This window comes from Bidens hawaiensis, unplaced genomic scaffold (genome assembly GCF_021521415.1).
Source record: "Bidens hawaiensis isolate Kalapana, Puna unplaced genomic scaffold, B.hawaiensis_p1.1 tig00031540_1, whole genome shotgun sequence".
In the NCBI taxonomy this organism is placed as follows: domain Eukaryota; kingdom Viridiplantae; phylum Streptophyta; class Magnoliopsida; order Asterales; family Asteraceae; genus Bidens; species Bidens hawaiensis.
In genome coordinates, this window is record NW_027505216.1 from 25,900 (window position 1) to 37,985 (window position 12,086).

Below are 12,086 nucleotides of genomic sequence, written 5' to 3' on the forward strand. Positions count from 1 at the left end.
ATCTGGATGAATCTTGGATACATTATGAACCGCTCACGAGCCATCGCCCTCCTCTGTCTGTCGATCTCATAAAAGACCATCTGACTAAAGCTATAACGTTTGTTATAAGTCAGAGCAGTCATTGCTGACTGCATGGTCGCACCCATTCCGTCAGTACCCGCCTTCCTCCCAGACATACACACAATCATGACGTGCATGAGGAAGCGCCACTGATCGAGCAGGAACCCCTTCCGTCTCTGGGTATCGCCCAAGGGACCAGAATATCCCATTCGTAGGAATGCTCCATCACGAAACGGAGCCACAAAGTCAGTTGGGTCGTCCCGAGTCTCCTCTCCAAAACGTAACGCCACCCGTATTTGTTCAGACGAGAACTGAACTTCTTGGTTGTTGACGGTTGCTCGCATAACCGGGGGCTCAACACGGCAATCGTATTCCACCGTCTGCCAGAAATCCTCGATATTGGGTAAGGATATCGGCAGAGTCGTCGTGATTGCGTGGAATATCCTCGAGCGAATGAGGAATGTGATGATCTCACGGTAGTCTTCAACTCCGCTCGCTTCCGGGTCTAAGGTAATGTACATATTGTGACCCGGAAAAAATTGCCTCTGGTTATCTCCGTCATCGCCTCCAGCACCTCCAGCACCTGCTACTGCAGCTATATCTGCAACAAACGAACCAAGTTAGATACACGTTAAGGTTTAACACAAGTTCGCTTATTACTATGAGCGAAGTTGTGATAACTTCTGTATAGGCGAAGTTAACGTTGGGGCGAAGTTGGGCACAACTTCGCTTCAACGTTAAGTTCGTCTAATGACTAATCAGAAAAAGGTCCAGGCGAAGTTAATGTTGGGGCGAACTTGGGCACAACTTCGCTTCAACGTTAAGTTCGCCTTACCACAACATCGCCTCAGGCGAAGTTAATGACAACATCGCCTCAGGCGAAGATAAGCATCAGGCGAAGTTACGGATAACTTCACCGAAACCCTAAGTTCGCCTGAATATGAATCGGCGACAGATAGATTGATTCAAACTCGAAAATCTGAGGTTTTCTGGGTATTTTGACGATTTAGGACTCTTAAACTCAAGCTTTTAAGGATATGTTGACGATCAGTTTGGTTATTAACACGTAACAACAAGATTTGAAAGTCCGATTTGAAGGTCCGACGGTTCGAGGTTCATAATCGGGTCGAAACGACCACTGGTTATCATTGAAGAACAATGATTATACAATGTAATGGCATCACGAACCTTGAAACTGGGAAAAAGAACAAGTAATCGGAATAACGACAAGTTCGCCGGATAACCAAACGATAAGTTCGCCGAGAAATATTCAATAAGTTCGCTGAGATTAGAAATTATGAACACTGTTGACCTTAAGAATTCTTTATATAGAGGTGGAGTTAAACAGGCGAAGTTATGGATAACTTCGCCTAGGCGAAGTTATTCACAAGTTCGCCTAAACTTTTCAAATCAAACCCCTATAGTTTGAACATTTTGCAATTTTGTTTTAAAACTTACCTTTAAGAATTAAATGACACGTTCAAGTCCAAGTAACTAGTTATAAAATCATAAACTACCTAAGTAACGAAAAACTTTTAAAAATTAAAGTACAAGGGATCAAATTTAAGTCTCGATAGGGACTACCACGTTTTAGAAAAGATCCGAACAGGAATCATACTAATTACGTGATTGTCACATAGATCCGTGTTTAGCTGTATTATGACATAAAGAAACAGGTTGTAAGCAGGTAAATAACTTAAGATGGTTTTCATCGTTTCTGTGATACGAGTTAAGTTCAATTAAGCTCAAAAATTAAGTGGGCAACAACTCAGAGATTATGATGCCTCCTATCTATTCTCAAAGCATATTTGGCTTTCCCCAAGTCACCCTGAATTGACCTCGACCCTTAGTGTCTGATTAAGTTTGTAATTACTCTTCATCTCCTTCCCGTTCTCTTTCTTACTCCATGATTAAGAAGTCTTGATATGTTGAACTCTAGAATGTTTTAATAACTCATTAAGTTTTTTTTTTTTTTTTTTTTTTTATGATAAACATTTACATAGACTTCAGAGTAGTAACCAACTGCAAGTCCCGAATCTGGATCACTACAGTTTCTTGAAACGCTATCTTCACGGGAATCAGAACACTTACGGGCTCGTGTATGACTGGGTAATCGCTTTTCTGCCTATCATTCGGAAAGATATATATGAAGACATGCAAAACTCGTAAGGAGTTTCCACGTAAAATCAAGTAGTTTTAGTTTGTATCACATCTACTTTTACGCACCATAAAAAGTTACCATGACATACAATGACTGTCCTAAAGCCTTTTAAGCCTAATAACTTCACTAGTTAAGCACACAGAATCAGTATATCTATCATTTTCCAAGGTTGGATCAATTTTCTGTTAAACATAGCAAACGAACTTCTTACGAAGTAGCAGACTTGAAAATAATTTCATTTCCCTTTAAAAAATTTTAACATTAATCGCCCCGACCAAAACAAAGTCTTCAGGTAAACGGCTATCCCGAAGATCCAATGGATCAGCTGGACCGACCACATACTAGTATGTGTCATTCTAACTAAGTATGATCGACTAATTTTAAGCGAAAAAATGAAAACTCATCATAAACCGCCCCGGTCACTTTCAGTCATCTGGTTAATGGCTATCCTCAAAATCTACAAGTAGAAAATGAGGACCAAAACATATCCGAAGACAAGTCCTTCAAACTGAGGTAACCGACATATTTTAAGCGATAGTGACGTTTTTTTTTAATATGAAAAGCATGGTTACTCGGGATTGATCATCCCATTCAGCTCGATAAGGTTTTGAAATCTTGCTTTGTCAAACGCTTTAGTATAAAGATCAGCGAAATTATCAAGCGTATCCACCTTTTCAAGCACAATCAGTTTCTTCTCAGCACAATCCCGTATAAAATGATGACGTATGTCAATATGTTTAGTTTTACTGTGCTTCACGGGATTGTTAGTTACTGAGATAGCAGCTGTGTTATCAATGCAAATAGGTGTAAGTAAGAAATTCAGACCATAGTCGCGCAACTGTTGTTGAATCCAAAGAACCTGGGAGCAGCAGTTGGATGCTGCCATGTATTCTGCTTCACAGGTTGAAATTGCGACCGAAGTCTGTTTCTTGCATTGCCACGACACCAATCTGCCACCAAGAAACTGACATCCTCCAGTTGTTGACTTCCGACTCTGATTGCACCCTCCATAATCAGAATCTGTGTAAGCGACTAGCTCCAAGTCTCCTCCTCTCGGGTACCACAACCCCAGCTTCGGTTTGCCCTTGAGATACCGCAAGATCCTCTTCACACCCTTCATGTGAGATTCCTTTGGGTTTGCCTGAAAACGAGCACAAAGACAAACAGCAAACATTATATCAGGCCTAGAAGCAGTTAAGTACATTAAAGAACCTATAATAGCCCGATACTGAGTTGGGTCCACATCTGCATCACCGTCTGACTCAGCACCCAATTTGTGATTGACGCAGATTGGAGTGTCGAATGGAGTGCTGTCCTCCATCTTGAAGCGTTTGAGCACATCATGGACATACTTGGTCTGATGAATGAACATCCCATCCTTCTTCTGATCAACCCGCAATCCTAAAAAGAAAGTTAGTTCACCCATAGCACTCATTTCAAACCTCTTTTTCATGACGGCCTCAAAATCTTGACACATGGAGACTCTTGATGCAGCAAAGATGATGTCATCCACGTAGACTTGCACTAGCAGGAAGTCGCTTCCATCTCTCTTGAAGAACAACGTGCTATCTATCTTCCCTCTTTCAAACCCATTTTCAAGCAAGTAATCTGATAAAGTTGAATACCAGGCACGAGGTGCCTGATGTAGTCCATACAATGCCTTGCTTAACTTGTACACGTGATCAGGAAAGTCTGGGTCAGGAAAACCCGGAGGTTGCTCAACATACACTACCTCATCAACTTTCCCATTCAGAAACGCACTCTTCACATCCAACTGAAATACCTTCATCTTCTTATAAGCAGCGAACGCCAAAAACAATCTAATGGCTTCCAACCTTGCGATAGGAGCGAACACTTCATTATAATCAATCCCCTCTTGTTGATTAAAACCTTTAACGACTAGCCTCGCCTTGTTTCTTATGATAATCCCTTTCTTATCTCTCTTACACTTAAACACCCATTTTGTGCCTATCGCATGCACATGCTTCAGTTTTTCAACCAAAGTCCAAACTTCCATTTTCTTGAATTGAGCCAACTCTTCTTGCATAGCTTCGACCCACGAGCTGTCCTTGAGAGCCATTTGATAATTCTTCGGTTCAATCTGGCTGATAAAGCAGGTGTACAAGCATTCGTTGATTATCCCTGTCTCCTTGATGCTTGTGTAAACACAGGTGTGCTCATTCAAGATACGTCTTGTTTTTACACCGGAGGACACATCACCAATCACATTCTCCAAAGGGTGATCTTTATGAATTCTCGTGGTCGGAACAGAACCGACATGCAAATTGTCTTCCAAGTTAGAAGAGAGCTCGTCAATGGTTGTTTCATGCTGAGAGTGAATGGATTGAAAAATTCTTCTTCAGTCGAGGCAGCAGGGGTATCGACAGCATTTGATGAGTAAGGTTGACATTTATCGACCAGCTGTCTTTGCAATAGGTTTTCTTCCTCATCAAGGATCATCTTCGTAGCAACTCTCTCTTCTTCTTCAGCAATATCCAAATACGGTATGTTAAAAGACTTAAAAAGTTTAACATAGTCGAAAAACTCAGCAGGTCCGTTGCTAGGTTTTGGCGGTTGGTAACTTGTGATATCGGTGTTACACACCACCTCAACCTTGCTGGTCGATGTATTGAAGACACGTCTGTTGGGAGTCCCAACAACATAACCGACTAAGATTCCTTCATCGGCTACTTCACCAAATTTAGAATTTGTCTTCAAAATCGAACAAGGGGACCCGAATGGTTCAAGACCACTCAAGTTGGGCTTTCTCCCATGCATAAGCTCATAACACGTTTTACCAAGTCTTTTAACAGTTAAGACTCTATTCAGAACATAACAGGCTGTAGCAACAGCTTCAGCCCAAAACACCACAGGAAGCTTTGAATCAGCCATCATTGTTCTGGCTCCTTCAATTAATGTTATGTTCTTCCTTTCAGCCACTCCATTCTGTTGCGGTGTATACGGAGCGCTGTATTGGTGTTCGATCCCTTTCTGAAGGCAGAAGATCTCCATCTCAAAATTCTTGAACTCCGTTCCATTGTCACTTCTGATGAACTTAACCCTTTTATCCATAACGTTCTCAACTTTGGTAATCAAATTCTTCACCATCTGAGCCGTTTCGTCTTTTGATTTCAGGAAATACACCCACGAATATCGTGAGTAGTCATCAGTGATCACCAAGCAATAAGAAGTACCTCCAAGACTTTTTGCATTCACGGGACCGAAGAGATCCATGTGAAGCAATTCTAGAGTACTGGCAATTGAATTGACTTTCTTGGTGAGATGGGATTTCTTGTGCTGCTTTCCCTTCTTGCACGCTATACATTTATCTTCAAAATTGAAATTCTTCAAGGGAACACCCAGCACAAGTCCATTCCTGACAATGTGGTTCATCTTCCGAAGATGAATGTGCCCCATTCTCCTATGCCACAATTCGGACTCTGATTCACTCGCTTTTGTCATAAGGCATGATTCTGCCGTGGCCATTTCAGTTGATCTCATATCCATAATATATGTATTTCTTTCACGTGGAGCCTTCATCACAATCCACTCCTCTGGTATCTGAAAACCAGGTTTCAACACAATCGCCTCATTCTTTGTAAAATGAACGGTGTACTCCTTATCACAGATCTGCGACACACTCAGCAGATTGTGCTTCAATTCTTCTACAAAGTTAACCTTCTCCAAAGTCATCTTTCCGTTTGACACCGTTCCCATTCCAGTAATCTTGCCACCACTTTCACCGGCAAAGCTCACTCTCCCTCCTTGAACAGGTTTCAAATCGTGTAACAAGTATTTGTTATCCGTCATGTGCCGGGAACGGCCGCTATCTACAACCCAAAGATTGTTGGCAGCCCTGTTCAACTGTTCCTGCACAATAAAGCAAAATATTAGAATTTTGGGACCCAAGACCAATTGGTCTTGGATCTATACATCCCAAACTTTGGCTTTCCAAAGTTAGTATCTGGATAATTCCTGTAAGTCCTATTAGGATATCTCCTTGAAGATTGATTGTGAGGCCTTCCAAACCTTTGTGAATTGAAAGAATTATAGCTTGTGGTTTGGTTATTAGCAGTGTAAAACTGAGATTTGTTTCTATGAAAACCTGAATTAGTCACATTTTTGAATTTTAAGTGGTTTTCATTTTTAGCAGCATGATAATTACTATTAGGTTTATTCTCAGCTTTAGTAGGCCTTACACCTCTGAATCGCTGCTTCAGAGGGCAATTTGCAACAAGATGTCCTAATTGATTACATCTAAAACAACACCTATGCTCAACTTTTTTATCAACCGGTGTTTTAGATGTCGAGGCTTTAATACCGCCCGTTCGTCTCACATAAGGTGGGACGTACGGGTTTAGTGGAGTACTCTTTTTATTCGTCTTATCTTTCTCTCCACCATTGGGTAATATCACCTCCTCTTTTGCCTTACCAGACTCGGATGACTTATCCGAATCCGATGAGACTGGACTTGGATCAGAAATTTTAACACTTGAAACAGGCGAACTTGTTTCGCCTCTACTAACATTTGGTTCTTTACCAGTTATTTTAACTGGTACTGTCTGAGCAACCTCAAAATCAACAGATTTCTGAACACTAGGGTTAAAAGTGTAATTGTGATTATAAGGTGGTGGAACCTCATGATAACCGATTCCTCCTCTCTTAGCAGAGGAACCTTGATCACTAACAAGGTGATCAAGAATAGCAGAGGAATTTCTGAACTGCTCTAGTTTTCTATTCAGTTCCACCACTTTTACCTGGTGATCAGCAATCTGTTTTTCTCTATCAGCAATTAGTTTGGTTTTTTCTTCCAAAACTTCATAACTTAAATCAATTACTTCAATTTTTTCAGCAAGTTTTGTTTTTAAACTTTTAACATCTTTTTCACAAGCTTTTATTTTGACTTTATAGCTATTTTCTCTTGCTTTTGTAAAATGATGATCTTCTTTTAAGGTTTTAAATTCAGCATCCAACCTAACATACTGATCGGTTATAGTTGCTAATTGCTCAGACAAGTTTTCACATTTAGAGCATGTAAGTTTAGAACATACCTCGGAGAGCTGGTCATTAACGTCTGCCATAAGAGCGTTTTCTTCTCCGGTAACCTTCTCACTTTCTTCAGTTTCTACCTTTGCCAAATTTGCCTGCTCAAAAGTTTCTTTAGAAAGCAGGTTCCAGTTGTATTCACCATCTTCTCTGGACATCATGGCACTATAATCTTTTCTACCCTCACTTTGCTGTGGAGACCTACCCTGACTTCGTTCCACACGCTCATTCCTGTATTCCTTTGCAAAGTGACCGTTTTGCTGACAATTGTAGCATCTCACCTTCGCCTTGTCAAACCCTGGCTTCCCACCGACAAACTTTCTCCCGGTCTTCCTCATAAACCTCTTCACTCTTCTTACGATCATGGCCATCTGCCATTGCAGATCCATTTCCTCCAGATCATCAGCATCAATCTGGTCATAATCTTCATCCAACATAGCTGGATCAACAACCTTCCCTTGAATGTAGTTCTCATAGGAAGCAATAAAAGAAGCATAGAGACCAAACTGCTCTTCAGCAGACTTGACACTCATAGGCATCTTGGAGTAGTTGTTGCTGGGAATACTTGGAGAGCAACTACTCTTGCTTACCTGGGGCTGAGAACCACTCGATCCAGCTGCTACATAGCAAACATCCCCATTTGTGTTAACTGACACATGCCCCTCATGTGATGAGTTGGGGCCCGACTCTCCCTTTGTGTAGTAGGCAGCAGATTCAGTCTTCGATCCTGAGCTAGTGTTGACTTTAGCTCCATACATACCTGGATCTTGAACCTGATCCATAGGTGTCTCTTTTCTGACCATGTTAAGCTCAAAGGTTCTGAGCTTGTTGACTGCCGTTTCAAGATCATATGTGGGAAAGTCCTTGTCTTCCCTCATCAGCACAGTGTACATCTCCCATTTTGGTGGGAGAGCATCTAGAAGCTTCTCAACTATTTCTTCTTCTCGGTAGGAAATTGAATAGTTGCTCAATTCAGTCATCAGATGGTAATATCGAGTGATAATATCATCTAAGGATTCATTCTTCAAATACTTGAAGACTGAGAACTGGGTTTTGAGCAATTTTATCTTTGAAGCACGGATTCCTACATTCCCTTCAAATCTGTTCTCAAGAGCTTCCCAAAGCTCTCTTGCTGACGTATACTTTCTGAACGTATGAAGGATCTCTTGAGGAAGAGCTATAGTAATAGCAGCATGATCCTTGCTCTCGGCCTCATACATCTTTTTCTCTTCTTCTTCCATTTTACTATACTTTTTAATTTGATCACGACCTTCATACTCCATAACTGGTGGAATATAACCATCCTGGATGCATACCCACATCTTCGCATCCTGGTATTTAACGTATTGTATGAACCGATCCTTCCATGCAACGAAATCGGTTCCCTTCAGCAATCTTGGGGCCTTGGTGGCTGACCCTGCTTCAACTTCCATCTTCACTAACTCAGAGATGTTGATCGACGACATCTTTCCCGAAAAGTAAGAAACCTGAAAAATTAAGAATTTTTTTTTTTGTTTTTTTTTTTTTGTTTTTTTTTATATTAAAGTACTGTAGGCGAAGTTACGGATAACTTCGCTTGAAGTAGGCGAAGTTGTAGAGAACTTCGCTGAAGAACTTCGCTGATAACACTGCTGATTAACTTCGCTGATTCTTAACTTCGCTTGAGGTAAGCGAACTTAAGAGGTAGGCGAAGTTGAAGAGAACTTCTCTTGAGTTAGGCGAACTTGAGAAGGTAGGCGAAGTTGTGGATAACTTCGCTTAACCTTATATCTTCGCCGAAACCCTACGCACAGTGACGGCAACTTCGCCTGATGAACACGGAAGATTTGCAGATCTGTAAATCGGATTTTAACGAGGTTTTTGACGGTGTAAAGGCTTGAACACGATGGTAGGAGGTAAGAATGATCAAAAACACAGAAAACACGTCCCGCGAATAGTCGAAACGGGACGATTTCTACAACCGCGTGAATATCCCGAACCACACAATCGAGCAAATGCTCTGATACCAATTGTAGGTTCCCTGGACGGATCACACGAGATATCTCGGTTTACTCAGGTGCGGAATCCCTGCTTAGATCGTTACGAGCGTAGAAAGCAAAACAAACAAACACACACGAATAAACCGAAACACGTTATATATTAATAACTGAACTCACGTGATATGAATCACTGATACAGACTCTCGTCCTCACGTTACAATGAACTCAAACCAGCTTAGATCAACTCGATGAACAACTAACTATAAACCAAGCCGTAAGCTGGTATATAAATACACGACAACTTCGCCTGATATGTTCAGGCGAAGTTGTCCATAATTTCGCTTGTTCAACAAGTTCGCCTAGGCGAACTTGTTAACAACTTCGCTTAAACAAAAACATAAATAACATTACAGACTCGATTACAGACACTAGACTATGAACTACTGACATTTATGCACCAACACCTTTTCTCTCACAAAGTGATGTTTCAACTCAATATGCTCGGAATGACTATGCATAACAGGATTCTTACTCAAACTGATAGCAGATTTATTGTCACAGTACATCATAGTGGCTTCTTTTTTATTAAACCCAAGATCCTTCAAAATTCTTCTGAGCCAAATGGCTTGACATGTAGCAGTGGTTGCAGCAATGTATTCTGCCTCTGTACTTGACAAGGCAACTGTAGAATGTTTCTTTGACGACCAGGTCACAGCACCACTACCCAAGGAGAAAATATTTGCTGACACACTTTTTCTATCATCAGGACATGAAGCCCAATCACTATCCGTGTATCCAACAAGCTCAATCTCGACACCTCTTTCATACCACATACCAAAAGATAAGGTCCCGGTAATATACCTCATAATTCTTCTTGCAGCCCCAAGATGAAGCCTAGAGGGTGATTGCATAAAACAAGCCACCATTCCAACTGCATAGGCCAAATCTGGCCTAGTATGCGTCAAATAAATTAAACCGCCTACCATGCTTCTATACTTTGCAGCATTGACTTTATCTGCACCATCATCAGCACTTAATTTCTCACTTGTATTCATTGGTGTTTCTTCAACATTACAGTTCTTCATCCCAAACCTGTCAAGAAGAGTTTTGGCATACTTTTCTTGACTTAGAAACACACCATTTTCATATTGACTCACCTCCAAACCCAGGAAGTATTTTAACAGCCCTAAATCCGTCATTTCAAATACATTTTTCATGCCCTGTTTGAATTCATCAATAAGATCAGTGCAGGGACTTGTGCATATTATATCATCAACATACAAGCATACATAGATAGGCTTGTGATCATTGCCAGATTTCACATAGAAGCTAGGTTCATTTATGCTTCTATCATACCCATTTTTGAGAAAATACCCATCAATCTTAGCATACCATGCTCTAGGGGCTTATTTTAGCCCATAGAGTGCCTTCTTCAACTTATATACATAGCCTTCTTTTCCAGAAACAATAAACCCTTCAGGTTGTTCAACATAGATTTCTTCGGTTAACTCACCATTTAAGAAGGCAGACTTCATGTCTAGTTGATGCATTTTCCACCCCATTTGAACTGCAATACTTACCACGACTCGAATGGTTTCAAGCCGAGCCACAGGAGCAAACGTCTCTTGATAGTCAATACCTTGCATTTGTGAGTACTCTTTTGCAACTAACCGCGCCTTATGACGAATAATACTTCCATCAGCACCCAACTTTGTCTTGTACAACCATTTCTAGCCCACTAAATGTTTACCAGGTGGCATTTTTACAAGCTCCCAAGTTTTGTTTCTTTGAATGGAATCCAATTCTTCTAACACGGCATCAACCCATTCTTGCTTCACAACAGCTTCTTCATATAGCAGCGGATCTGTAACATTCAAGGCAAACTGACACTTATAAAATTCTGCATCAACATTAACCTCCCTTGCTTGATCATAGATGTCTTGAAGCCCCTTGGTACCAGGAGGATGAGAGGGAGAATAGGTATTATCTTGTTGAGATGAAGGTATGGACTGTGATTTTGAAGTTTGGCTTTGAGTGTTGCTTGATTCGGAATAGGTAAAGTGAGGTGGAGTGAGAGAGTGTGACTGGTTAGAGGAATTGGCGATTGGTGTTTGGGAAGATATGTTATTGGGAGTAGGTGATTGAGGTGAAAATTGTTGAGATGAAGGTGTTGAAGGTGGAGACTGATGATCTTGGTTTGGTGAGGGGCAGTCATGTTCAATAATAGGAAAAGGATCAATAAGGTTTAGTTCAAAGGAGAGTGGCTCCCCTTTCTTCCAATGCCATCTTTCTGACTCAAAGAACTTGACATCCCTTCTGATTATAAACTGTTGAGTGATAGGATTATATAACCTATAACCCTTGCTTTGTGTAGAGTACCCAATAAAGATACACTTTTCAGATTTATCATCTAGCTTCCTTCTAAACTGAGTAGGAACCAAAGCATATGCCACACAACCAAAGACTTTGAGATGATTAACAGTGGGCTTCCGAGTAGCCCAAGCCTCGAGGGGAGTTTGATTACGAACAGCCTTGGTTGTGGCGATATTTACTAAGTAAATAGCTGTAGCAACTCCTTCGGCCCAAAAGTAATTAGGAACACACATACTTTTGAGCATACTCCTTGTCATCCCCATAACAGTTCGGTTCTTTCTTTCTACAACACCATTATGCTCAGGAGTATATGGTACGGTTAGTTCTTGTTTAATACCATGTGTTTCACAGAACTTATTAAATTATGTGGAGGTATATTCCCCACCTCTATCGGATCTTAGAACTTTGATGGAGCTATCACATTCTTTTTCAACCATTGCCTTGAACATTTTGAACTTTGAAAACAC

At 40.9% G+C, this 12,086-nt stretch overlaps 1 protein-coding gene across 1 annotated transcript; it reads right to left on the reverse strand.

Annotated features, from left to right (window-relative positions):
- Positions 1-10,976: 10,976 nt before the first annotated feature.
- LOC143611561 (uncharacterized) lies at positions 10,977-11,852 on the reverse strand. Its single transcript, XM_077085759.1, has one exon. The coding sequence runs from the start codon at positions 11,850-11,852 to the stop codon at positions 10,977-10,979; it is 876 nt and encodes a 291-aa protein (XP_076941874.1).
- Between the last annotated feature and the right edge of the window lie 234 nt (positions 11,853-12,086).

Coding starts and splice junctions, on each gene's coding strand:
- LOC143611561 (XM_077085759.1), bottom strand. CDS start 11,852: ATGTGTGTTCCTAATTACTTTTGGGCCGAAGGAGTTGCTACAGCTATT.